At 47.1% G+C, this 27347-nt stretch overlaps 3 protein-coding genes across 5 annotated transcripts in view; 1 reads left to right on the top strand and 2 right to left on the bottom strand.

The window, feature by feature from the left end:
- si:dkey-32e23.4 (dynamin-1-like protein) overlaps positions 1 to 4817 on the bottom strand; it is a 71905-nt gene extending 67088 nt beyond the window's left edge. Inside the window, exons 1-9 of one of the 2 annotated variants that reach the window (XM_060054894.1) lie at positions 4473 to 4817; positions 3881 to 3991; positions 3449 to 3590; positions 3153 to 3191; positions 2632 to 2678; positions 2480 to 2551; positions 1831 to 1917; positions 702 to 864; positions 283 to 403 (exon numbers count right to left, since the gene is read on the bottom strand). In XM_060054894.1, coding sequence (XP_059910877.1) covers positions 283 to 403; positions 702 to 864; positions 1831 to 1917; positions 2480 to 2551; positions 2632 to 2678; positions 3153 to 3191; positions 3449 to 3590; positions 3881 to 3982 — 773 coding nt within the window. In that variant the 5' untranslated portion in view covers positions 3983 to 3991; positions 4473 to 4817. The remainder of the gene's footprint in view (positions 1 to 282; positions 404 to 701; positions 865 to 1830; positions 1918 to 2479; positions 2552 to 2631; positions 2679 to 3152; positions 3192 to 3448; positions 3591 to 3880; positions 3992 to 4472) is intronic. The other variant, XM_060054895.1, reaches the window with a different exon arrangement.
- Positions 4818 to 4915: 98 nt separating this feature from the next.
- ubl4a (ubiquitin like 4A) lies at positions 4916 to 7024 on the bottom strand. Its single transcript, XM_060054896.1, has 4 exons — positions 6827 to 7024; positions 6270 to 6375; positions 5941 to 6152; positions 4916 to 5507 (listed from the first exon to the last, which is right to left on the bottom strand). The coding sequence occupies exons 1-4, from the start codon at positions 6872 to 6874 to the stop codon at positions 5400 to 5402; spliced, it is 474 nt and encodes a 157-aa protein (XP_059910879.1). The 5' UTR covers positions 6875 to 7024; the 3' UTR covers positions 4916 to 5399.
- Positions 7025 to 12245: 5221 nt separating this feature from the next.
- On the top strand, positions 12246 to 26929 carry acsl2 (acyl-CoA synthetase long chain family member 2). Of its 2 annotated transcripts, none has more exons than XM_060054877.1 (20): positions 12246 to 12389; positions 17615 to 17859; positions 18469 to 18586; positions 19566 to 19630; positions 19836 to 19937; positions 20637 to 20736; positions 21182 to 21360; positions 21456 to 21488; positions 21670 to 21721; positions 21834 to 21907; positions 22267 to 22344; positions 22537 to 22671; positions 23246 to 23380; positions 23732 to 23900; positions 24133 to 24221; positions 24393 to 24509; positions 24728 to 24871; positions 24963 to 25064; positions 25323 to 25394; positions 25659 to 26929. In XM_060054877.1, exons 2-20 carry the CDS (start codon positions 17617 to 17619, stop codon positions 25797 to 25799), a joined length of 2148 nt encoding a protein of 715 aa, XP_059910860.1. In that variant the 5' UTR covers positions 12246 to 12389; positions 17615 to 17616; the 3' UTR covers positions 25800 to 26929. The 2 variants fall into 2 exon arrangements, with proteins under 2 accessions (XP_059910860.1, XP_059910861.1); XM_060054878.1 differs by having other exon boundaries at positions 12252 to 12389; positions 17615 to 17863; positions 18473 to 18586.
- The last annotated feature ends 418 nt before the right edge of the window (positions 26930 to 27347 follow it).

The following is a 27347-nucleotide window of genomic DNA, read 5'->3' as shown; positions in this document are numbered from 1 at the left end:
CAGTTTTCTAGCGACTGGCGACCCCCGGCTCCATAGATCACAGAAACTATGCTGCTGAGAGAGTCTGATTCTACTGGTGAACTGAGCTCTGGGGTGCACTGAGGAGAGCCTGGTCTATAATGACGCGTTTGATGTATGTTTAATGAAATATACGAGACAACATCCAGCGACGTGAATGACTTCCCCCCCATTAGCCCTGACACCCCAACACAACCATCAGTGTAATCACATCTAGCTTTACGACAGTGGCTGCAGTGCTAACGGTTTCCCCCGGCGACCGACCTGTTTACGACCCCGATGATGCCCAGCCTGACGGGGATGACCCGTCCCAGCAGGACCTCCAGGGCGTCCGTCCCGGCGTCCATCAGGTCCAGCTTGCTGACCACCAGCAGCGTCCGGCGGCCTGAGACAGAGGGACGCAGCGGACGGGATCAGTACACGTGACCCCCATGGTTCTCTTAGCTAATAGTCCGCCTTATCACCGCCAAATGCAACACTTTTCTTTACAAATTAAACTGCCCCATCAGGGCATAATAATCAGGCGGTAACCGTGCCGATGGACCCATCGAGACTGGCTCGCGTAGCCATTAAGCCCATCATCCTTCAGCGTTAGCTCCCCATTACAGACCCCTTAGATGCTGTGTCAACGAGCGCCAATCAGAGAGAGGCCAGTCAGCCACTCAGCGCAGAGCCACGCCTACCTTCTGGGTCCACGTCGCGGGCCAGCTTCAGGGCCTCCGACGTGGCCAGGTCAGAGTTGGCGGGCGACACGGCAAGGATGAGGGAGTTGGGGTTGGAGATGAAGGACTGGATCATCTCGTACACCTGAGCTTCAATGTCCTCCGGTTGGTCTCCTACAGGGACCTGGGGAGGAGGGGGGGAACCTTTTAACGTCTGTGACATCCCCTAGCAGACTGCGGTCTGGACTGATCAAGGCGCTCTGCGGTCCACCACACAGTACAGAGTTGTGTGTCTGTTGTCCATCACACAGTACATAGTTGTGTCTGTGGTCATACAGTAATGAGTTCTGTGTCTGTGGTCATACAGTAATGAGTTGTGTGTCTTTTGTCCACCACACAGTAAAGAGTTGTGTGTCTGTGGTCATACAGTAGAGAGTTGTGTTTCTACAGTCATACAGTAAGGAGTTTCAAGCTGCATGGTCAACTGGTTTCAGGTTTGGTTGTTAAAGTGGAAATCTCAAGGAGTTTATGTAAATAATGTCTCTGGGCTCATTCAGTCCAAGTCAGGCAAAAAGTTCAAAACTTTTGGAGAAACGCTACCCGACGTCACGCTGCGATGGCCAATCACGTTAGCCGGTGGTCAGACCGGAATGGCTGGCCGATGACCACATGAAGTAGAGCCGTGTTTATCATGCAGCGTTTTAGCACTGTAGCATACGGCTGTTTAGCAAGCCACTGTGGAGCTGGGAGAGAGACTGGTCACCCCGTGCCTCCTCTCCACCTCTGTACAGCACTAGTTTAAGTTCTCAACAGGACTTCAGAGAGACGGGCCATTAAGGGACACTCCCACATGTCCGCAGCAGTCTCACCGCTCAAATGTCTGTTTGGTCAGGAGGAGCCCTTGAGTTTATATCTCTTGCCGAAAGAGGATACCCAATGGTGCTTGAGCCTATGGCCCGCTGAAGACAGGCATTATCAGTGTTACGACTGGTTTCAGTGGCATGTTTGTATCTCTATCGCCAAAGAGAACAACATGGATATCAACATGGATATCTTTGAGATCTCCACTTTAAATGTAGTTCAACATATATGTTTAACACATATTGGATGTTTTGGGCTGTAATATGATTGCAGGTAGGATGAGGTGTACCTTAGTTATACCGGGTAAATCGACCAACGTCAGATTCAGGACTTTGGGCGAGAAGATTTTCAAATGGATGGGTTCAGGACTGATTCCCTGAAGGACAAACAAGGAGAACATCTGTTATATTGCGGTTGTTAAATGATTAAAGCATCTGGCAGGTTGGAATCCTGATTAATTAACGCGGGGAACGTATGAGGCAAATCGATGGGAAGATTTCATGTTGAAGCTCAGATATCCCAGCTAGACTCATTTTAGAAACACAACGTGCATGCACACCAACATACTGAATTTGACACTAACGCATAACAAGGGGCATACAACACGTGACACGCCAGCACTTCTTGAAGCGTGCTGATTGACGACCTCTCGCAGAGTGACATCTTCTCAGACAAGGCCGGGTCAGCCCCCTGCTGCTTTGCGTCAAGGTGCCTGCTTAGGTTTACCCCTTAGGATCTAAACACGTTACACACGGCCCATATTACTGCATACGTTCTCTGTTTTTAGCACTTGCCAGCCCTACACAACGAAAACAATCCTTTGTGATTTTTCTTGACATTAGCACACAATGTGTGCTAATAATACAATAATACAAAAAATGTGATTGACATTTTTAACAAAAATTCGAGAAATACTTATTTTCACATCTGAACGTTACCTTATTGTCACCTGAGCTTCGTTCAGTCTCCTTTTCAATTTCGCTACGAATTTCGGCGAAATCTGCAAAGACCTTTAAAAGACGACAACCAATCATTATATTGGAGCACAACAGTGGATGGAGTTTGTTTTGTATTCCTGACATAAACACACCTGGCCCTTGCAGTGCAGGAATGTTCCCCATTCCTCAGCCTTGACACCTACACAACCAAGAGACTGCGCGTCAGTAATTAGTTAACATTAAAATTAGGTAATATGAATCACAGATAAAATATAACCGAATTGCAGGATAGAAACGAGCGGGAGTAACAGATTTTAAGGACCAGCCTGCTTCTATGTTAATACAATTATGAATATCTGTCTCAAACAAGCATTTGCGCAGTGCCATTAGGGGTGCATGTTTTCACAGTCCAATATCGCCTTCATGAGCAACACAAACCAACGTTAGGGTTAAAGATGTGTAAGAAGATTCTCTGAGGAACAAAAAAATGGCTCGATGAAGACATCCATGTTACATTCACAGGGAGAATCTATGTTCAAATGCAGTCAAATAAAACCAGTGTTATCTTTTTGAAGGAGCAGAGAATAAAATACAATTAAAAAAGTCTATGCCAATGGGGGAAAAAAAAATAATGTGCAGGATGACAACACATGCATATTGAAGAACAAGAGACCTGGATAGCTGTCCTGAGAACTTTGTTTAATCCCATTTTCTGAAAGAGGGCAAGGAGGGGAGGGAGGACGGAGGCCATTTTAGAAAGTCAAAGAAACATTTTCTTTAAGTTGTTTGCTTTTTTCTTATATAATAATTGACTTGACCATGCAATGAGTCATCACAAGAACACATGATTCTTCCTACAGAATTTTTTTTATAATTATGATATAATGAATATGATTTTATAAAACTGGATTATACACATATTAGAAACTAGCATCCATCTCCAATGCATGATCTCCCCTCCCATCATACCGTGCTCAGCCTGCCTCCTCTGCTCCAGCGGGGCCACGTTAATCAGCTGCAGCACCAGGGGCCGCCTCGTCACGATCCCGGACCCCCGGGGCAGGAAGTCCCTACCGACCAGGCTCTCCAACACAGAGCTCTTTCCACTGCTCTGTTCTCACAGACGTACAAACACAGCAGTACAGTACAGAGAGCGTTAGGACGCAGAAGTAATGCACTCAGTCGTGGTTCAGTGACCTGTCTAATGGACACTCTAGATTAACGGTTTCCAGTTAACGGTTTTACTACTATTTTTGTATCCTTGTTATTCTACAATCACAATATTTATTATGGTTTACTCTGCTGTTTACGTGATGATGTCACAAGATGTGTGATCGATAGAGGTTAGGTTTACATGAACAGTGATCATGGAGAGAAAGTGTAGCATTGTAGAGTATTGACCTGTGATCCCACCACCACTATCTGAGGGAGCTGGATGACATCAGTGCCAACTGTCAGGAAGACCTCTTGCAGCCGGTTGATGATGGGGATAAGGGTCTCCATATTTTCACTCTATAGGTTTTGTTTGAAAATGATAAAAATAGCACTTATACATGCTGTTGTGAACAGTCAGAGGTGATGAATATGCAACAGAAACATTAACACTTGTTAGACGATTACGCATTTGATACTGTTTTTATAATCCAAAAAGCAATCGGCAGCAAGAAATGCATCTTGAAGCACTCCTTGGCGACAAGCTAAGCTTTTCAATGGGACGACGAGTCTGGTCCTGATGAGAGTAACGCCCAGTTGAACCAGCACAGCACCGATAGGAAATACTGTATCCTTACCGCGGCCGACTGAATGCTAAAGCAGGTAGAGTCAAACCCTGTCAACGTGAGTCCATGCATCAGCTCGGTGCAATGTCTTCATATCCGATAAGAATCGCAATCTGGGTGTATCGTCAGCTAACGGTCTCTAGCTTAGCTGAAGTAAATATAATGGATGCTACAAGCTTAAGCTAGTGTATAATGGTGTCCCATCATCCTCTTACCGGTCGATGTGGTTGACGAGTTCCTCCTTATTCAGCCACCTGTGACATCATATTTCCAAAAGCAAACTAGTGCCGAACAGATTGTATTATCGCAAGACAATGTCTGATTCATAAACAAGGAAGACCACCCGCAGTTGTGGGCGTCATTGGAGGAGGTGGTCCCTGAACTGTGATTGGCTGTGCTATTTGAAGATTCTCTTGGGTTGTACTGATTGGTTGCGACCTAAGTTATTTATTGCTTATTGGCGCCCTGCTTCACACAGCCTGGCTGTAGGAAAAACTATTTCCTTAAGCATAATGCACATTACTGGAATCAGAGATTTACCTCAAAGACGGTAATCGATGTACGGAAAACATTCAATGAATAATGCAACATTGCACCAGTTTAATGTCCTCTTAATTGGTTTTCAAATGTGGTTCAACAGTAAAGCAGGAATCATATCAGCGATTATTCTATTGTTTTAATGTTTGCGTATAAACATGATATTTACAATTAATACAATGTCACCAGTTAATAAACAAATAGAAGCAGACCATCACCCTCTCAAACAGTGTTCACGTGAAATAATCCAACACAGAAAAAACAAATAAATATCCTACAACACGAGGCTGTCCCCTCTGAACTAAAGGGAAAAGGTTGAAGAGAAACACATTGCATGTTTTTGGTTTTCTTCATTGAATCCTCAAAGCTGAACAAAGAAATACAACAGATCACATAAGGATGGCATGTTTTCTAAAGTAATTTAGACTTGAATATAAACGCTCTGTGATGTGATGAACGATCTAATCAAGTCGATTGTGCCACACTTTCTGCAGTCTCTCTGCAGTCACAGTATCCCCATGCCTGTCTGACGGCAGTTCCCCTACAACCCCACCTCAGCACCGAGCACCTCCCCACTGACATAGGACAGGAGCGCTGTTCTCCTCTCAGTCCAGGTAGGAGGTGTCCATGCCTTCGCTGTCTGGGTGGAGCAGTCGGCCAGCCAGGCGCTCGATGTCGTCCAGGCTGAGTTGTCGCACTGAACGCTCATAATCCTAGAGAAAGCCAAGATCCAGTCATTCAGTTACTAATTTTATGTTTATTTCGTATGCAACATATGTAAAATACAAAGAGAGTCATTAGGCATTAAGATATGTACTTTATTCATCAAAGATGGTGACTTTGGGTGTGAAGAGAGAAAATTCTAATTTATATGCGCCACACCTTAATGACTTAGTTATTGACTGCTATCCTCAAAGCCTTGATTACAACTGTTGAAGCTGATGAGCTTGATTGGATCCAAGATTGCTACACATTTATGGAATTTAGTCCCATCATAGGAACACGCGTTCAAACCTTTTCTAGATATCAAGGCTGGAGAAGGGTTTTGGTGGCGTTTCCCTTTCAGGGTCTGAAGAACGGCTCAAGCGGTGGCTCTATGTTCTACTGCATCACCTTGATGAGCTGCTCTGTATTCTACTGCCTCACCTTGATGAGCTGCTCGTGGACCTTGGCTGCGTCCGCAGGGCTGAAGTGCTTAGCCAGGACGGTGGACAGCGTCTGCCACACTCCGCCCTGTGGACCGCTGCTGCCGCTGCTGCCGGCCATCCCCACCGTGGAGGTCCGCTCCCCAGCCGGACGCACCACCAGGTTCAGCTTAGCGTCCGGGCCAATGGCGTAGTCACTCAGACTATGTTCGTCTGCCGAGAACAGTGCTTTGCATCAGTCTACAGGTAACACGCATCACATTTATGCCGATAATGAAAGATAGACACATTCAACACTTAATGTGAATGTGGACGATAAGCAACATTTACCTGCGAGAGCTTTCCCTTTGTAGAGCAACCTCTGCTGGTTGGCAGGAATGTTGAGCCGTTCTGAAACCAGTTCCTTCACTGTGGAGACCTTGTCGTCTTCAGTCACCTGGCAAGATGTTATGAACAAGCATGTTAAGCATTGACATTAATCTCCACATTGTTTACACCGTCTTCTCTTTACAGTGAACATTCATTTACTTAATAACGCCTTTATAACGGTCATCCATGACCAGAGTCCGAGTATTAACGGCTGTGCGGCATTTCTGTTTGCTATACTAATACTTGTGGCAGCACATAAAGATGGAGTGGGTCCAGAAATCGAACAATGTATAAGTATAACTGTCCATACCTCATCCCATCATAAAGGATTAATAGTTGTGCAAGAGGATGTTTAAACTGTTGATAGTGTAGATTGTAAGTTCAGACTCTATAGTATGATGTGACCACAAGGTAAACCTTATACACTGGTTGACGTGTAAACGCCAGCTGGCCTCCAGCAGGGAGGCTGGCTGCTCTTAGCTTAGCTTCCTATAGCATGACTTAAGACCTTAACGTACCTGTACGTTGCATTCTTTCCCTTGAAGCGGTTTCACTGTTAGGATCATTTTTCCCTATTTCTAAATAAACAGATTATCAATAACGATAAGTGATCAGGTTGACCAGAACACCGTACTTCTTTATTTCAACAGAACAACTAAAAGGCAAAGAGCCATCTTCTTCTACCGCAGCCCAGGGTGACCGATACCTGTGAGAGGACGCTTGGCGCCCCCCTAATATCGGAGTATGTAACTGCATGGTCACTGCAGTCACTCGCGGCCACCTGCATGCTATTGTCAACCCGAACAGAATCGTGAATAAAATGTTTTAAATATATTTTAAATAATTTATTTTAAATAATGTATCAGAAAATTCATAGTGGAATTGAAATGGTACAATCATGCTTCACAGTGTCTTGGATTGTAGGAATTTAAATTTAAGGCCTACTCAATGTCAACCTTCAGTAAATTGAGGCACAATCTCTTATTAGCTTCTGCAGCGTTGGGTGTTCAAAACAAGGCATCTGTTTTAAATACACACACACACACACACACACACACACACACACACACACACACACACACACACACACACACACACACGCATATATGTATATATATTATATATATATATATATATATATATATATACACGCACAAAAACACACCCAGATCCACATCAAAGGCACAATGGATTAAGGTGCAAGCTCTCTAATATATACACAACTCCACTGACCAGTGAAACCAAGGCTCAAACAGTACCCAGCCTTGCTCCAAGTTCTCATTCCAAGTAAATATATTTGAGCCTTTGCCCCAAAGGAGGCTAGAATTCTCAATACTATTCCTACTGCAGTGATGGAGTTAAATTATCTCTGAGTACATCTGAATTTCCTTCTTCTTTTTTTTAAACCCTACAGATTAGCCAAAACCCTGCCGTGCATCTCTGAAGGCTTCTCTCTCTCTCTCTCTCTCTCTCTCTCTCTCTCTCTCTCTCTCTCTCTCTCTCTCTCTCTCTCTCTCTCTCTCTCTCTCTCTCTCTCTCTCTCTCTCTCTCTCTCTCTCTCTCTCTCTCTCTCTCTCTCTCTCTCTCTCTCTCTCTCTCTCTCTCTCTCTCTCTCTCTCTCTCTCTCTCTCTCTCTCTCTCTCTCTCTCTCTCTCTCCTCTGTTGACAGCCCAGTATAGTGCATCCAGCTGTAATCTGCCTGTGAGATGTAATGCGGTTCTTCCCCCTGTCCGTCTCGTTTAGCTGCTGGCTCGCAATCATCTTCCTCCTCCTCAGCCCCTCGTTCTTCTCTGCCAGCCATGACTGTCCAAGCCATTTATCGGCTGCCACACAAAAAGGTTATTTTATGCTCAGGTGTTTCTCTCTTGAGATCTTTGGATTTTTAAGAATGAGGGGACGAGTTCGGCAAAGTCGTTTCCTGATTTAGTTTTTTTCTTAATTTGCACAATACAATCTAACCCTGTGTTCTGATTATATTGCCAATGTTTTTTCTATGTGATTACAAATGTGATTGTATTATTTTACTGTTGCTTCGGATAAAGGCATCTGGTCACTGATTAAGACTGAATGTAAATGATCTATTATTATTTTGAAAGGTTTAAGTCCTCGAGTGACTTTATAGAAGGTTGTGCGACATCACGACACCTTCAACACCGACTTTAGCTCTGAACAAATGGCAGAAGGTACTTTCGGTTAACATGGCAAACTACAACCATAGTGGTGTCTAGTGCGCTGGTGTAATGGATATCTCTCCTTCTAGCTTTGGGACACCTGTCTGGTGTGTTTGATCTGATAGAAACATTGGAACTGCTGTTTCTTATTCTATCAGTGTTCAAATATAATGCTGTGTTTTTGCGAGGGCTTCTTCACAGTTCTGTTTGTTTGTTCTCTTTCCCACACGATTCTTCACAGAAGTCTGCTGAAGCTCCATGGAGTTTCTTAGAAGTGAAATCCAGATAAGTTTTCCTATAAAATCGGACCTGCTAAATATTCCTTGGCTTGCACCCAAACTCGTCTTTGTCTTCTCTTTTTGAGTCACATCATACTATATTTACATTCGTTTTGTCACATCCTTTTAAAATGGCTGTCCCATTTTTAACAGCAACAATGTAAATGGTGTGAATACAGAGTCTCCTCCTATATGTGTTCAGTCACCTGTGCACTTATGAAATAGAACAGGGCACATTTCCCACAGTGTAACAATAAACACTTCCTTTGAACTCATTGTTTCATATTTCTTTGTGTATAGTGGTGGGAATTCAAACGCAGCCTGCATGCATCCATGGGCAGGAAGCATCAACCAGCACAACACAACGGGATTGGATGGTGGTTCCATGGATCCTGCATCAATTAGGAGTTCAACATTCAACATTATGCAACCAAGACTTGCTCTCCTTTTCCTCCTTTGTCTCTTTCTGCCCGTATTTCCGTCTTCTTGTCTTCCTGTCTTTGTGTTCAGCTTTTAAAGTCTTTTTTGGAGAAGTAATCCAGGTCGTTAATGTGGAGGTTTTCACTCATGTAGAGCATTCAATAGCAGCGTTCAGGCTAGCACGCCCCTCCCCCCAGGGGACAGTGTGCCAAGATGAATCCTTTGAATATAGTAAAAAAAAAAAAAAAATGACATGGTTAAGAAAAAATTAAGTTCACTCTTATTCAAATCTATTGCTTTTTGTATGGTTTCCTCGGGGTGTGTGTATAAAAGGGTGTGTACTTTCTCTTCGTTTGGCACTTTGGAAATACAAGGGTGGGAGCAAATCAGGCCATTAATAATACAAACGTTCAAGCGGTTTAGTTGTGCCAACAGTATAATAATAACACTAGTTCCAGATATCACAGCTATGACTCATTGCGCTGGTATTCAGGAACCATGGCTGGACAAATTATTTTGCTGCTTAGAAATATGTCGCACAAAGGGGATGTTGGCGTCATTTACTTTCCAGAAAGCACCCATGGATTCATAAAGTAAATTAAAAAAACATTACCAGGGTCATGGCCCCTTGGACTGGGCACACGATTTCCAACGAAACGATTAGAAACCACCGGATTATTCCATAGAATAAATGTGTTTAAAAAAAACCTCAAATAAAGATAATAAAAGGGATGGTACCCTGGGCTAACGTTCTCAGGGCAAATCATCTCCATCCCTCCATCTTTAGGAGGACCCGAGCGACGTTCTTTAGGAGGTCCCTAGCGACGGTCTTTAGGAGGTCCCTAGCGACGGTCTTGGACCCTATAGCGACGGTCTTTAGGAGGTCCCTAGCGACGGTCTTGGACTCTAGCGACGGTCTTTAGGAGGACCCTAGTGACGGTCTTTAGGAGGTCCCTAGCGACGGTCTTTAGGAGGTCCCTAGCGACGGTCTTTAGGAGGGCCCTAGTGACGGTCTTTAGGAGGTCCCTAGCGACGGTCTTTAGGAGGGCCCTAGCGACGGTCTTTAGGAGGTCCCTAGCGACGTTCTTTAGGAGGTCCCTAGCGACGGTCTTTAGGAGGTCCCTAGCGACGGTCTTTAGGAGGTCCCTAGCGACGGTCTTTAGGAGGTCCCTAGCGACGGTCTTTAGGAGGTCCCTAGCGACGGTCTTGGACCCTATAGCGACGGTCTTTAGGAGGTCCCTAGCGACGGTCTTGGACTCTAGCGACGGTCTTTAGGAGGTCCCTTAATGGGCCATCTTTAGGAGGACCCTAGTGACGGTCTTTAGGAGGGCCCTAGCGACGGTCTTTAGGAGGGCCCTAGCGACGGTCTTTAGGAGGTCCCTAGCGACGGTCTTGGACTCTAGCGACGGTCTTTAGGAGGTCCCTTAATGGGCCATCTTTAGGAGGACCCTAGTGACGGTCTTTAGGAGGGCCCTAGCGACGGTCTTTAGGAGGTCCCCAGCGACGGTCTTGGACTCTAGCGACGGTCTTTAGGAGGTCCCTTAATGGGCCATCTTTAGGAGGACCCTAGTGACGGTCTTTAGGAGGGCCCTAGCGACGGTCTTTAGGAGGTCCCCAGCGACGGTCTTGGACTCTAGCGACGGTCTTTAGGAGGTCCCTTAATGGGCCATCTTTAGGAGGACCCTAGTGACGGTCTTTAGGAGGTCCCTAGTAATGGGCCATCTTTAGGAGGACCCTAGTGACGGTCTTTAGGAGGGCCCTAGCAGCGGGCCATTTAGAAATGATTAAAAAAAAAAGATGTTCAAGGGGACGACCTCCTTGGACCCCATGCTGTGTGGGCTGAGCCATAATGCTATCAGTGCGGAACAGGGAGGGAGGCCAGTGAGAACGACTTGTAATTCAGGTGTGAATTGTTATCCCTGGCCAATGAGGCCCTGCGGCATGCCTGATCCTATGTCACGCTCGCCTCTCTTCCCTCTGGAACCCAAAGAAGGATTATATTGTATACTCAGAGCCAATCTCAAGTGTTTTTTCCTGAATCCTCCTTTTCATGAAAACCTTTTTTTTTTTCTTCTCCTAAGCCAATTTAAGGATTCTGGTTATGAAAACCTTGTAAGTAGCTGCTCTTGTTAGAAGCTCCGAAACAATTTCAAACTAAACGATTAGAAACTAACAGATTACTCCTTCGACAGAAAATAACATTACAATTTTCGATTCACAGTTAGTTAAAGATAAGTATAGATAGCCTATATATAATTTTATCACGGGGCTTTTAAGGTTATTAAACAGAGACAGAGCCTTAGGAGTCTATAGACTCCTACGTTTTTTTTTATCTGTTAATGAGCCACATATCCACCATCAATTATTGAACTTCTCTTAATTTACCTATTACCATGTGGACGGCCTATCAGGCAAGGCGAATGTTTCACAATTTATGTTATAATCTGCGATGATATCTTCAGCAGGATAATATTAGCAGGTTTCTTGATGGATGTACCTGAGGGTTTTTAGGCCTGCTTTTTCCACAGTGGTGATCTGAAGTTCCCACACATACCTTTCCAGAATAGGATGCAAATCTATCTTGCTGTTTGGTTTGTTGCTTCAGTCTCCAATTTATCTGGGCTGACCCGTGGAAACAATCATCACCACGGCTATCTGGCATCGAACCAGCCCTCTTCTCTGAAACCATTTGTAGCACCAAAAGTTATAAAGACACTGTCCCAGACAGTTATGAGGTTGACAGAGAATGCATCGCAGCTCTCATTGTTTGGCCTCTCCGTCAAGTAGAGCGCTCAGCACCTGTCTGGACATCATTCACTGATCAGACGGGCGGGGGGCCTTGATAGACCACGCACAACATCGGAAGATCATTCCCTCTTTAAGCCCCTATACAAAGTAACCATACACAATATGCCAAGAGGCCTACCTAATCCACAACGAAAACATTCGAATGTCTCATCTGATTTCTGGGAACAACAATTGTGAATTGGCAATATAGCCTAACTACATATCTTCTAAAAACACATTTTTTTAATCAATGTGCTGAACACTCCTCCCCCGGCTCCTCAGCACCAGTGACGTCAGGCCGAAGTGGAGCCGTCTGTTCTGCAGAGCGGAGCCTTGTCACGTGGTGTCGGGCGGAGGTTCGATGGAGCTTTCAATTTAGGAGCGCGATCGAAGAAAAAAAAGAATTTGACCTAGATCCCATTCAGGTAAGTTCCGCTGTTTTCATACAATGTAAGGCTTTCATATAAAGATTTGGATGAGGTTCAGAAGTAAGTGTTGGACTGAGGCTGCAACGGAAAGTCCACAAACAAACTTTAGACAGCAAATCACTCAAACCAGTGGTTTGGAAAATGAGCTCTACTGTGCTACTGTAGCAGTCTCGGGAGACTCCAAGCTGCGTTTAGGTTCGGGGAGAAAGAAGCCGAGTTCTTATTTGAATGCATCCTGTTGAGTGGACTTTGTGCATTTGTCTGCACTGTATTCACGTCACCAGTGTTGTTTTTATAGTGATACAACAATTCTACTTAAAAAGGATCTCAAGATGATAATCGGTTTATGCAAAAGTATAATAATGCACATCGTGAGTTAGATGCATGTTATTGTTGATGCATGCCCATGAACTTCAGTGGTGAGGGAGTTAAGTAGGCCTACTGTACTTATTTCCTGTCCCTCTGTGCGCCAGGCGTACCATAGATTATTGCTGCGTTCGGAAACCATGGATTTGCGCCAGTCTAGCATAAGTATGCAAAGTTAAAGATGAAGTGACCCAGACCCTGTCCAAACATGAGACGAATAGGGCTGCATCCATTTAAAAATGCCGTTATCGTTGTTCCTGCTTGTATTTTAGTCTGGATGGGGTTTGGGCAGATGGGTGGTGCATAGATGCAGGCGTGTTAGAACCAGGTAGTCACAGACAGTAGATGGAATGTGGTTCCTCGGAACGGAGACTCGACTAGCAGCGCAGTTGGAAGCCTCCCGAGTCGCTCCAGGGTCTCTGAAGCCTGGAGACTCTGTATGCCAGGCAGTAGGCTTTGCCATGACAAACGTTTTTATCCGTTCAGAAGATTGCCTGTCATGTAACTTTTAAAGAGACTGTTCTGAGAGGCACGTTCGCGTGGTTTAGCCTTACATTCAGGCCACAGCGCTCTACCAGAGAACACTTTTCATGTGCCTTCATTGTCTCCCTCCTTTGCTCATTCATGCCCCGCTCCCTCAGCAACCTCACGTGTCCCTCTGTGTTCCTCTCATGCACACCCCCCCTTCCCCTTCACTGCCCACTGCCACCACCCCCACCCCCCCACCACTGCCAACCCCCCCCCCCCCCCCACTGCCCCACCACTACCACCACCCTCACCGCCCACCACCAGTCCATTCAGTTCTGCTGACTGCTACTGAAGGAAAGCCTGCAGTGTTTGAGTTCTGTGTTCAAACAGGATCTACCAGGCTCCGATCCAGATATCTTGCGCTGCCTTGCTCTAGCTTGTCCTGGCAGAGAGAATCTGTCAGCGACACGTTGCCTTGTTGTCCCACATTGACACATTTCATGTCCTTCTGTCGTTGGATCGAAGGTTGTTTTTAGTGTTCAGAAACCGTCCAGGAGGAAGGTCATAGTTTCATTCTTCTGGAAGTGTTTTGTCAGGAGAAGCGGGGGCTGGATGAGCAGGACGTGCAAACCGCCCCCAGGTCGTTTCATAACTGTCTGTCATCTCCTCTAGTTCCCCACACTCCTTTGGTACCAAGGCCCAAGCTGAAGGGACAACAGTCCCCCTTTTGTCCTTTACAATCCTTTACATCCTGCGACCTAAATTTACACCCGGAACCAGACTGAGCAGTGTTATTGTTTGGTCGATTCTCGGACCAACGGAGGTAGTCAAGTAGGTTGTAATAACAAATGTCTCCCACCGGCAGTAACTTGTTCTGCAATCACTTCCCATCGCAAGCATTTTGCTGCTTGTGTTTGGGTTGCCTCCTCAAACTGCTTTGGAAGCTCGTTCTATAAAAGTTAGTTTTTTTTTTTTCTTCCTTAGTTTCAAGCCATTAATTCTCCGATGACTGAGTGCCCCTGTTGTGTCTCGTCTCTGTCGGAGTGAGGGATGTGCAGCAACACAATGATCCTTGTCCAGCCTTCGACAATAGACATAATGGATGTGAGCCAGGGAGGACAGTGTGGGGCGGTGCTGTCACCGTGTGAACCATCTTCATCATCCTGCGGTCGTCTCTCTGAGCCCCACATTGGCGTCTGTTTATTTACCCCCGAGAAACAGTCCTGACATCTCCATCCTCAACGGGATTCTAGCATGCTGGGATGTCGTTAGAAACTAAAGCTCTGAGACTGCAGCAGGTGTAGAAATTGTTGTGATTCTGCAGGTGTAAAGTATAAAGTGTTGTGATTCTGCGGATCTAAAGTAGAAAACCAAATTATGTGATTCCAGCAGGTCAAGTAAAAAGTGTTGTGATTCTGCAGGTGTAAAGTAGAAAGTGTTGTGATTCTGGAGGTGTAAAGTATAAAGTGTTGTTATTCTGCAGGTGTAAATTAGAAAGTTTTGTGATTCTGCAAATGTAAAGTAGAAATTGTTGTGATTCTGCGAATGTAAAGTAGAAAGTGTTGTGATTCTGCAGGTGTAAAGTATAAAGTGTTGTGATTCTGCAGGTGTAAAGTAGAAAGTGTTGTGATTTTGCAGATGTAAAGTAGAAAAAATAATGATGTGATTTCAGCAGGTGTTAAGTAAAAAGTGAGGTGATTTCATCCAGTGAGAGAAGAAAGCCAACCACTGAGTTTTCAGGAGGTGTAAAGTAAAAAACAAAACTTTGTGATTTCAGCAGGTGTAAAGTAGAAACTGTTGGATCTGTAAATTAGAAAGTGTGATCTGTAAAGTAGAAGCCCCACGGCTGTGCTGTGGTTATGGCGTAAGCAGGCGGTTAAAGATGAATGTGTACAAGAACACTGGGTTGAGGAAGGGAAGAGCGAAGGTGGAGCAGGAATAGAGTGGCACAGGAGGTGGAGAAGTAGCAGGAGTAGCAGCAGCAGCAGGAGGAGGAGGAGGAGGAGGAGGAGGTGGAGGTGGGAGCTGGGGGAGGGTGACATCACTCTTTATTCCCTGCTCCTGTTTGTGTGAGGGAGGGGGGGGGGGGGGGGGGGGGTTGCAGAAAAAGTAGGTGAGGGTTCGAGGACTTTAGAGAGGGGGGGGTTGATATAATTTATGTGCCAGCTTTGGGCCATATGGTAAGAATAATAAATACACATTAAGCCCTTTTTTTTTATTTAGATTTGTTTAGCTTTGTGATGAATGTGCATTTTCTTTGTAAGAACACTCTGTTTTCAATCACACAGTCGCCGCAATTAAAAAACAATTACCATCCTGACGGACAGTAACACAATTGGGGACCAGAGAGAGAGAGAGAGACACACACACACACACACACACACACACACACACACACACACACACACACACACACACACACACACACACACACACACACACACACACACACACACACACACACACACACACACACACACACACACACACTGTGTTGTTTGTTCTGATGACTTCCTGGTGTCTGTCTCCCTCTGTTCCCTGCAGCCTGTAGACCCACATTACGTACAGGAGCTTTAACAGAATGAAACACTGGGTTGCTGGATGGGATTCCTTTGCTCTTTAGCGATGTGTGCTGGATTAATTCGGGTGGTTAACGGGTAAACTAACTGGTTTCACTGCACTGTGCTGTTTCGTGTGGAAACAAACTCAAAGGGCTCCTGCCGTTTGGTGCAGGGGCAAACCGCTTCTTTTGGGAATGTGTTGTAGCATGAAATGTTGTTCCAGTGACATTAAGTCAGATATAATGGGACATGTGTAGCGGCACTGCACATGATCCTTGGCGAGGATGAGTTCATGAAGGCCTGTTGTCAGATGCGCTGGTCTGATGCGGTATCAGTGCTCCCCGTCGGTCCTGGCCTGTGAGGCACATTCACCCTGCAGCACAAAAGAGACTTTGTGTGCAATTTTCTGCAACTTTGGACGGTCTGTGAAGTGTACAATGTAGACGACTCCCACAGCATTGCATCCCAGCAGGCTGTTGTCTGTTTCCCTTCATCCATCCATATATCCGTACTTCATTCATTCATCATCGTTTAAAATTATTCTTTTGTAATATATTCCTTTTATTATTATTACAGGGGTTCCGACGAAAAACGTAGGAACACTATTGCATTCGTTAGTATTATAAGGGGTCCTACGAACAATTTAGGAACCCTATTGTATTTATTAGTATTTTTAACCTGACTTTTTGGCCTCAAATGTTATAAAAATTGGCTTGTAGAACTCGTAAAATGTGTAAGGGAATCAAAATATGGGCTAGAATAACACATAGATGTTGCCATAACAAGGCCTGGAAGTTCAGCATTTCATCAGGCTGCCATTATCACTAAGAAGGTGCAATATGCATGAAACATGATGAACAACTTTCAAATCGCAACCCATCAGACCACTTAGATAAAGTGCAGTGACCACAACTTGACCAAAGGCCAACACTCAAACAGATTCGGCGCCGGAGATGGTAAAAGATGCAAACACATGTACCAGTTGACTGTGGGACTATGGTGTAAAATGCATAGCAATAAAGCGAAAGACGGCAGAGATATACATTTTAAAGTGAAATACATTTGAAGTTCTCCTTTCTGAACAGCGGCCTCTCTACAACGCAGACTGGGCCTTAAAGCGGTACACGCGTCACTTCGGAAACGTCCGTTTGACAGTGGATTTTGATACAGCATGCTTCAGAAACATGGTTGCCGATTGTTTTGATATGTTAACTTCCGGTAAACCAGTTTTTAAGGCATACCAAATATCATATTACCATTCTGACCAAGCTCACCATACCTCCACGTACGGAAGACTTATATTCTTAAAAATATATTCTAATCTGCCCTTGGCAGCTAACATGTCCATTTAGTGTAGTGGTATTTCACCAGACTGTCAGAATACAATAAGGTATTTATAAGGAAAATTACTTTATTATTTACCAAATGTAGTATGCAGTATATATGTTGTATTCCTGAGATAAAGTACTTGCCTTGTATGATTACTTGTATGATGGTTAGGTTGAATGATATCCATGGACTGTTAACCCACCTGCCATCACATGTCACATACATCAATAAGATTTGTTTTGACGTATTGCATGACTGCACTTGATTAAAGGAAATAAATAAAAAAAGTTCAGAAAAATAAATATAATGATTCTTTTGTTTGTTCAATCATTTATTCCTCTATCCATCCAGTTGCTAAATTACATTTGAATTTACATCCCCTATTTTCCCCCTCCATAATTCATGTTAATATTTTCTTCTTCTTCTTCCCTCCTCCGCTGTGTCCGGCCCTGTCTCTCCGGGCCTCTGCTGGTCTCTCCTGGTCTCTCTCCCTCCCAGCGATGCATTTCCAGGAGTGGTTCCGCTCCGTCCAGGCGGGCGGCCCCGGGGCCAAGGCGGAGTGGGAGGACGTCTGGCGTCTGCTCCCCTCCTTCCCGCTGTCGTCGTTCTCCCTGTCGTCGCTGTCGCCCTGCTCGCTGGTGGGCCTGGGCGCCCTGGCCTCCCTCACCGCCTACTGGCTGGCCACCCGGCCACGCCCCACCCGGCCGCCCTGCGACCTGCAGGCCCAGTCGGTGGCCGTGGAGGCGAGTGACCCCCCCCTCCCCCCTTCTCCCCCTCGTTGTCAGCCCCGTGTTTACATTTGTATTTAGGGCATTCAGCAGTCGCTGCTTTTATCCAAAGCAACGTACAAGAACTACATGTGTCAAAAGAAAGAGAAACAACACATCGCTGTCAGTACAAAGATAATTATAGAAACAAGTGCAAAACACACTCAACTCTTGTTAGGTTAACCCATACCCTGTATACAACAACGATAGCTAGGATAGGATGCTACAAAGTGCTAAGTGCTATTTCTAAGTGCAAAGACGTACAACATACAATATGTGCGTAAGAGGGGTGTTGGTGGGGGGGGGGGGGAGAGGCGGTAGCGTGTGCAGAGTCTAGGTGAACTCTGAACAGGTGAGACGTGAGTCTTTTGCCGTAGCTGGTGAGCGACTCTGCGGTCCTGACGTCGGCAGGGAGCTCGTTACACCACTGCGCTGCAAAAACAGAGAAGAGTTGCGACGTCGATGATCGACCTTTGCTTGCTCATAGGCATGGAGATACCCGACGTCCAGCCGAGGGAGTAGAGCGGGGTGTTTTGTGTCGTGTGGCCCGGGGCCGGTGTCTCAGACGTGGTCTGTGTCTCTCAGGGAGGAGAGCCGAGCTGCCGGCGCTCTGCCCTGCTGCCGGACGACGTGCTGCTGGAGTTTTACTACCAGGACACGCGGACGGCCTACGACATGTTCCAGAGGGGCCTTCGCGTCTCTGGTGAGGCCCGGGGCGTCTCCTGCCCCCCCCCCCCCCCCCCCACTGGTAGTCCAGGTGGTTGAGGAGCCACCTGTAGTGTTCATGTTCGCTGCGTGGACGTAGTTTCTAAACTTGTACCGAGCTCCGACTCTTAGATCCCGACACAGGCCCCCGGAGGACGGCCGCCCTCCTCCGGGGGCCTGTCAGCCAGCGGGTCTTTACAGAGCGCTGCTTCCCACGGCAGCGAGGAAGATAACACGGAGCAGGACGCCGTGTCTCCCGGCAGCTCGCTTCACTGGATCTCTGCAGCAGGAAGATCAGGAGTTAGGATTCTCCAGTTGTCAAGACTACGAGAGAGAGAGAGAGAGAGAGAGAGAGAGAGAGAGAGAGAGAGAGAGAGAGAGAGAGAGAGAGAGATAGAGGGAGGGGAAGAGAGATAGAGAGAGAGAGCAGCCCCAGACGAGAGTGATTACCCTGGGCCCTGATAGCAGGCTAACACATCTCGTCCAAGTGAAGTGGTGTCCTTGACTTCAACTAATTAAGTAAAGCAGATAACGTACTTTGGTCCATGGCTGTACTGAGCCACGTTCTCATCTTGATAAACTAGTGCCTAGCCGCCAGCACTGGCTAATCGGAGCCGCTCTCCGCCCCATCCTAGTTCTGGTTTTGTTCCTGAAGTTGGTCGGGTTCCCTCGTGGGTGACGTTCTACTTGAAGGTCCAGACGGTCCGTAAACGGTTCAAAATGATCCTGACACCCACTGGAGGACATCCTCAGGGTAGGACCGGTCCAGACTCTGCTGGGACCGGGCCGTGCGTCTGGAAGGTCGTTGACGTCAGAATGGGGCCAAAAGTCGCGGAGTGGGAGCCAGGCATGAATGAATCACCGAAATAAAGAATGAGCTCGGCCAACAGATAAAATACTAAAAGGAAAATCATGGATCCAAACGAACGGCTGCTTCTGTTTGATGAAGCACCTGACCATGCCCCCTCTCCAATTAGGAGGCGGACCCTGTCTTGGTTTCCGAAAACCTGGCCAGCCCTACGAGTGGATAGCCTATAGTGAGGTAGGAAAGTGTGTGTGTGTGTGTGTGTGTGTGTGTGTGTGTGTGTGTGTGTGTGTGTGTGTGTGTGTGTGTGTGTGTGTGTGTGTGTGTGTGTGTGTGTGTGTGTGTGTGTGTGTGTGTGTGTGTGTGTGTGTGTGTGGTTAACGACTGTATGTGTAGTTGACGTGTGTGTGTGTGGTTGACGTGTGTGCGTGTGTGTGCTCAGGTAGCTGAGCAGGCCCAGGTGATGGGCTCTGGACTGCTGGCCAGCGGCTGCCAGCCGAACCCCCAGCAGTTTGTTGGTATATTCGCCCAGAACCGACCAGAGGTAGGAGCAACTGTCAACTCCTGTTTTCATCATCAATTCATATTTACTTGCAGCATAACAGGTGTTTTTCTTTCTCACATAAAACCTCAATATGGTGCCAATCAGTATGTGGTCCAAATCACAATCAAAGCCTTTTCCTTTCTTGAATCATAAATTCTAATCAGGGTTTATCCTCCAGCTTAAAGAGAAGGAACAACAACAACAACAGCTTGTGTTGAAGAAGTTTTATTTTTGAAAGGAAATATCTATATACTCTCCGGTATTACGCTCTATTGATGTACTCTCTGGTTTACACACTATTGATATACTCTCTGGTATTAGGCACTATTGATCATCGGAGCTGCTTGCGTCAAAGCCTGACGTGTTTAGTCTTGAACTCTAGTGAACTCTGGAAGCGGATCTGAAGTTACAGTCTGACCACTAGGTGGCAGCAACACCTTAATCACCGGGAATTGTATAATTGTTTTTCAGCGAACACATTTGTTTTGAATAACAATAACGCCAGCAATATGTAACCCTTTAATATGTCCGCTAACTTTAAGACAAATGCTTTCTTTTTGTGATTATCTGTGAATATCCTAATGTTCGACCTGTGTTTGTTCGTTAATAATGACTCTGGGAAAGGGTCCATTCCATAATAATATAGACGGTCCTTTGACAGAGTAATACTGCTGCTTTGTCTCCCCCTGGTGGCCACAGTGGACCATCTCAGAGCTGGCCTGCTATACGTACTCCATGGCCGTGGTGCCTCTGTACGAAACCCTGGGGGTGGAGGCCATGGTGCATATCCTCAATCTGGGTGAGACCTCTCTTAAGGAAAATAGAAGAACAGTATAATGTACCTATTACATGCGTTTTTACATGTCACCTAGACTCTGCATAGACTCCTCCCTTTCCCCACACCCCTCTCTTATGCACTTATTGTATGTCGTACGTCATGGCACTTATTGTATGTTGTATGTCCTGCCACTTAAAAGATAGTACTTAGCATTGTGTAGCATTTTATCATAGCTATCATTGTTTTATACGGGGAATGGGTTAGCGATTATTAGTGCTTGGTACTTGGTGCTAGGAACATCCATACTGTACCGACAGCCATATATTGTTGTTTCTCTTCCCTCTGACAAATCTGCTTATTGTAAGTCGCTTTGGATAAAAGTGTCTGCTGAATGTAATGTTACATGTTTAGTCACGCGTGTAGTTACAATATACATTGAGTTGATGAAGTGACGTACCTATGAAAGCGGAGATCTCGCTGGTGATCTGCGACCGTGAGGAGAAGGCCGCCGCCCTGCTGGAGAACAAGGAGCAGGGCGCCACGCCCAGCCTGTCCTGCCTGGTGCTGTTCAGTGACGCCAGCGCCGCCCTGGTGGAGAGGGGGCAGCGGTGCGGCGTGGAGATCCTGCAGCTGACCCAGATCATGGTGGGTCCCGGGGCAGGGGAGACCCTTAGCTGGAGGTCCGTCGATGAGTCTCTAGAACAATGAGTTGGTTACTCTTCTTCTCCTCCTCTTCTCAGGAACTGGGAAGACAGAACCTGCAGGATCCGATTGTGAGTGGATTTGTAGGCAATCGGCTGGCACAAATATTTAAAGATGATTAGATTATAGACAAAATCATATTTATTTCAAATATTTTTTAGATATTAATCAAGTTCATGCTCATGTTCTGTCTCTCCGTCTCTCTGTCCGTCTCTCTGTCCGTCTCTCTCCCTGTCTGTCGGTCTGTCCCAGCCTCCAAAGCCTGAGGACCTGGCTGTGGTCTGCTTCACCAGTGGAACCACAGGTACCCCCCCCCCCCCCCCCCATAAACATCCTAAACGCTGCAGTACCCCCCCCCCCCCTGCTGCTGGGGGCCTGGGGCCACCGCAGTAATAATCTGTTGTTTATTTACCCAGGGAAGCCCAAGGGAGCCATGATCACCCACGGCAACATCGCCTCCAACACGTCCTCTGTCATTAAGATCCTGGAGGTCTGTCTGCACACATCCGCCTCCTCCTCTAATTGACAACAGCCCCAGAGCGCCGCTGCCCCCCCCACCACCACCACCACCACCACCCTCTCTCTCTCTCTCTCTCTCTCTCTCTCTCTCCGTCTCTTTCTCTGTGTGGGTAATGGAGGGATTAATTGGTTGTTTGATTGTCCCTAGTAGCTGAGATACTTTTGGGATCTAATTGCTGCTACGTTAAGAGTTCCGCGTCTATGAACTGCTGTTTCAAACGCTGGTTGTGTGGCAGGTGCTGCTACACGTTGTTTGACTGTTGGCTGTGGCGGTATTATCTTTAATCATGGTCCCTGTCTGTCCTTCCTTCTTTCTCTCTCGTGACTCAGGGCTCATTTGTGATTGGCCAGGAGGACGTGTCCATCTCCTACCTGCCACTAGCACACATGTTTGAGAGGATGATCCAGGTATTCCTCCCTCCTCCCGCCTTCCATCCCTATGCATCCCAACCACCTCCCCCCTGACTCTGTGTGTGTGTGTGTGTGTGTGTGTGTGTGTGTGTGTGTGTGTGTGTGTGTGTGTGTGTGTGTGTGTGTGTGTGTGTGTGTGTGTGTGTGTGTGTGTGTGTGTGTGTGTGTGTGTGTGTGTGTGTGTGTCAGCTCTCCATGTTCTGCCACGGGGCCCGGGTGGGCTTCTACCAGGGGGACATCTCCCTCCTCATGGACGACATCAAGACCCTGAAGCCCACTCTCTTCCCCGTCGTGCCGCGCCTCCTCAACCGCATCTACGACAAGGTGAGGACGCCGCCTGGCCCCGCCCACAAGGGCACATCAACAGCCTTCACCCCCTGATGGCAAATCACTTGAGGTCATCCCCAAGGCCCCGCCCCCAATGCCACATCAACGGCCTTCACCCCCTGATGAGCAATGTACTAGAACCAACGAGCAAACAACTCATGACCCACTGCATTCCTGTTGCCAGCTCTGAGGTCAACCGGCTCTGGGCCTCTGGCATTCTTCTAGTGATTCTAAAAAATGATCGAACCTAAATAAGATAAACTGTCATAGAAAATCAGCAGTTGAGAACTTCTCAGAGATGAGTAAGTGCTTAATTCAGTTGTCACTTGTTGTTGCGAGCCGAGCACAAACCCCACCCCCACCAAGACACACACACATACACAACCTCCCTATTTTTCAAACCCTGTCTACGGCCCTGTCATTTCTTGTAGACTGAAGTGAAATAATGCCTTTTAAAACATTTAATGAAGCACACCACGTGGCGTAGAAAGCTGCATAGCAAAAGGGGTCTGGAAGAGAAAAGTGTAAACCCTTGACTGGTTGTGTTCTCCTTCTCATGCCCCTCCTGCAGATCCTGGGCTCCATGACGTCCCCGCTGTGGCGGGCTCTGCTACGCTACGCGGTCCGCAGGAAGCAGGCGGAGCTCAGCAGCGGCGTGGTGCGCAACAACAGCTTCTGGGACAGGCTGGTGTTCAACCGGATCCAGGTGAGAGGCAGGCCCTCCAGGAGGCTGTGGGGGGGCACGGTCTCTAGGGGTCTCTTCCTCCAGGAGGCTGTAGGGGGGCTGGGTCTCTTCCTTCAGGGTCTCTTCCTCCAGGAGGCTGTAGGGGGGCTGGGTCTCTCCCTCCTGGGTCCGCCTCCAGGGTCCAGCTCGCGTATGGACCCCCGGAGACAGTGATGGACCCCAGGGGGTCCGGCAGGGAGTAGACCCTGATGTCCCCAGCTTCTCTGTAGGTCCTTGGACAAGAGACCCAGCGCCCGCATGCTCCTGGGTGACCGTCACAGCGTGCCACGCCCGCACATCTCTGACCCGTGGGTTTTCCTCTCTGCGTTCCAGGCCGGTTTGGGCGGGAACCTGCGGTTCATCCTGACGGCGTCGGCGCCCATCTCGCCCACGGTGCTCTCCTTCCTGCGGGCCGTCCTGGGCTGCCTGATCTTCGAAGGCTACGGCCAGACAGAGTGCACCGCCGGCTGCACCTTCTCAATGCCGGGAGACTGGAGCGCAGGTGAGGGCTAGAGGACGGAGGAAGGTTGGAGGGAGGGATGTAGGAAGCGGATGCTCTCACGGTGGCGTGGTTGAACACCAAAGGCCCGAACCAGGACTATTGGAGCAAAACCTGACGGCGTTGAGCAGATTCTCATTCCCACCATGCACTAAAGAACATTTTTTTGCAGTGATGCACAAATTGTGTGGATAAATAACAAACAGGATTTGGTTTGTGTTTCTGTGTATGTCAGGTCACGTCGGAGCTCCTCTGCCGTGTGCGATGGTGAAGCTGGTTGATATCCCGGAGATGAATTACTTCGCCAAGAACGGCGAGGGAGAGGTGAGGAGAGAGGATGACACACGAGTGACTCTGATGATCACCCTGTTGGCACTCACCCACTCTCCCTCTCACACAGAATCACACTCGCACACAATCTCACCCTCTCTCACTCACACACTTTCACTTTCACTCTCACACAGCCTCCCTCACTAACCCCGGCCCTCCCCCCAGATCTGTATCCGGGGCCCCAGCGTGTTCAGGGGCTACCTGAAGGACCCCGAGAGGACCCAGGAGGCGCTGGACCCTGAGGGCTGGCTTCACAGCGGGGACGTGGGCCAGTGGCTCCCAGTAAGATGAGAGGATACTTACCTTTGGAATGTAAAGTAGGAGTCTCTGGGTGACCGAATTGTGATGAATAGTGACCCGTTGCCGTGGTGGCAACGGGTCACTATTCATGACCCGTTGCCGTGGTCACTATTCATCCCCCCCATGGGGATGAGTAGTGTTTTTATTGAAGGGCCGTGTGCGCCTCTGATCTGAACCTGACCTCTGTCTCCGTTGGGCAGAACGGGACGCTCCGGATCGTCGACCGGAAAAAGCACATCTTCAAGCTGTCCCAGGGCGAGTACATCGCCCCGGAGAAGATCGAGAACGTGTACATGCGCTGCGTTGTGGTGCTGCAGGTCTTCGTCCACGGCGACAGCCTGCAGGTACCTCAGACCGGCGGCCCCACGCAGAGGGAACACAGAGTACACGTTTACCTCCTCGGATGTAAACGTGACCCTGCTCCTCTCTCCCCAGTCCCATCTCATAGGCATCGCCGTCCCCGACCCGGAGGTGTTCACCGATTGGACCAAGGAGCGAGGCTTCGTGGGCTCGTATGAGGAGCTGTGCCAGAACCCAGTGCGTCATTTTTCACTTACGAATTTAAGATCCTTATCCTTACCCTTGAATATATTTAGCTTATTAGCTTAGATGACAATGTCTTAAGATTACATTAACATTAGGGTAGGATCTTCATTAAGTCAATAGTGTTCAAGTTGAGATTAGGGAAACACTAGGTTAAGATCAGGGGTTTACAGTTGTAAGCATCTTAAAAATATGATCTTGATTTAAACCTCACAGCAGGTATTAAAGTGGACTTAAAGGCTGTTTCCACAGGATGTGCAGAAGGCTGTGCTGGAGGACATGACAGCTGTGGGGAAGGCAGGAGGCCTCAAGTCCTTTGAGCAGGTGAGGAACTCGCCCTCATTTAAAAGCTGCTAAGACCCCAAACTTCAGCCAGGGACTTGTTCGTTTTATGTTTCTCTGTCCCTCTCTCTTCGTGTCTGACCCTCTGTTGTGTCTCCCTCTCTCTTCATATCCGTTTGTTTGTCCATCTGGCCCCTCTGCGTGTCACGTCTCTCTCTGGTCTGTCCCTCTCTCCCCACGTGTCTCTCCCTGCGTGTCTCTCCCTCCCTCTCTGTCCCTCTGTTGTTGTCCCTCTGTCTCCTCCAGGTGAAGGCTCTGTACTTGCACCCCGAGATGTTCAGCGTGGCCAACGGTCTCCTGACGCCCACGCTGAAGAGCCGGCGTGTGGATCTCCGCCGGGTCTTCCAGGAGCAGATCACAAGGATATACGGCACCACGCCCGTGTAGCTCCTCCTCCCTACGGAGCTCTGCCCCCCCCCCCCGACCCCGCGGCCTGGCCTCTGATTGGAGGGAGGAGAATAGCAGCAGAGGAACGGAGTGGTTTATTAGAAGCTCTGAACGCAGAAGGTCTTTTCCAGTGAGACCTGGTCCAGCACCTTCCGTCACGTAGAGATGAGGTTTTTCTGGTTTTCCACATTTGCAGTCATAAATTACCTTGAAGGCCTTGGTTAATATTTTGGGGTAGTTTAAATATTACTTAACAAAGTCATTTATTGAGAACCGAAGGTAAATAAGGGGAATACTCCTATAGGATAGACTATTTCTTGTAACACGGCTATGGCATCAAACATTAAGTGTGTAAAGAGTTTAGCCAGTAGGTAGCTAATCCCAACAAAAGACGAAAGAAAGTTAATTAGTATTGAGAGTTTGTTACTGATGTGCTTTTAATTTAACAAATGACCTACAAGTGAAGGTAATTTGTTGTTCAAGACATGTGTACCCATTTTTAAATGCTTAAAGAATGACAGATCATATGAGTCCATTTATTTCAACGCTGATTGTACATACATGAGAATTTTTGATATTAGTGTTACAATTTTCCTGGCATTAATCCATTCGCAATAAATCCTATTCTGATTTTAAAATGTTCACTCACATTACAAATCAAACACCAAAACAAGTAAAAAAAGCTAAACTAGTCAATTTTAACCAAACACAAGGACATTTTTCAAGGCAATGTCCTTCATGAGATTAGGTCATTTTACAATCTTCCTTCCACTGATTATCCTTGAATAGCGGTCCACTTTTGAACATCCCGACAAGAGTGTAGAGAAAAACGGTTGGTCCAAAAAAGGATTAAGATTTTACTGAATTGTACAACTTAGAAAATCAGCCTCCCTTTAAAATTAGAGGACCGGTAGACGCCAAACAATGGAACAAAGAAAGAACAGCTGAGGCTGAGTGGCGCTACATTCCAGGTTTGACCACTAGAGGGAGCCACAGTCTCGGCTTTGAGACGTGTCTCTCCTGTTCAGAACAGGTTCCACTTCGCGGTTCAGGCACGATGCACTTGACTATATAAAGGCCCTTGCCAGTCAGGTGAAATGTGGGCCCATGTTGTTGTTACTTGGTTTAAACGTTATGACAAAAAAAATAAAAAACATAATTCAACATGGCACCATGCTAACAAGGGATTACCCCCCACCAACTCTTACAAATAATAAGAAAAATGAAGCGTTAAATTACTACAATCATTCTGCCCCTAAAGACGCATCGATCTCTCCCTGATCCAGCACCTCGTTCAACGCTGTGCCGCTAGTCAGACTCACATACAAAAATATACGTCTTCTCTCCTCTATGCCGCTGAAACAAAACGCTGCGGAGAAGTTTAGGAGTTATGAGCTCTGAAAGAAGTTATTATATTAAAACTTATCGACAACATGGCCGCGGGGCGGATGGCTTTTGGGGGTTTCAACGGGGGAACGGAGTAACGGTATAAATCCGGTGGTCGGATTGTGTCGGTTGGTCCTCGAGCCAGACAGCCCACCTCCACCA

This window comes from Gadus macrocephalus, chromosome 6 (genome assembly GCF_031168955.1).
Source record: "Gadus macrocephalus chromosome 6, ASM3116895v1".
Classification (NCBI taxonomy): Eukaryota; Metazoa; Chordata; class Actinopteri; order Gadiformes; family Gadidae; genus Gadus; species Gadus macrocephalus.
Note: the sequence above shows the minus strand (reverse complement) of the source record. Positions and strands in the feature narration are given on the sequence as shown.

What these genes read in the sequence shown, in the direction of transcription:
- ubl4a (XM_060054896.1), bottom strand. Translation starts at nt 6,874, where the DNA reads ATGATCCTAACAGTGAAACCGCTTCAAGGGAAAGAATGCAACGTACAG. An exon ending in CAAAGGGAAAGCTCTCGCAG is followed by an intron (nt 6,153 to 6,269) that starts GTAAATGTTGCT and finishes TGTTCTCGGCAG; the next exon opens with ACGAACATAGTCTGAGTGAC. An exon ending in TCCACGAGCAGCTCATCAAG is followed by an intron (nt 5,508 to 5,940) that starts GTGAGGCAGTAG and finishes GGCTTTCTCTAG; the next exon opens with GATTATGAGCGTTCAGTGCG.
- acsl2 (XM_060054877.1), top strand. Translation starts at nt 17,617, where the DNA reads ATGCATTTCCAGGAGTGGTTCCGCTCCGTCCAGGCGGGCGGCCCCGGG. An exon ending in TCAACCGCATCTACGACAAG is followed by an intron (nt 22,672 to 23,245) that starts GTGAGGACGCCG and finishes CCCCTCCTGCAG; the next exon opens with ATCCTGGGCTCCATGACGTC. An exon ending in GCCTCAAGTCCTTTGAGCAG is followed by an intron (nt 25,395 to 25,658) that starts GTGAGGAACTCG and finishes TGTCTCCTCCAG; the next exon opens with GTGAAGGCTCTGTACTTGCA.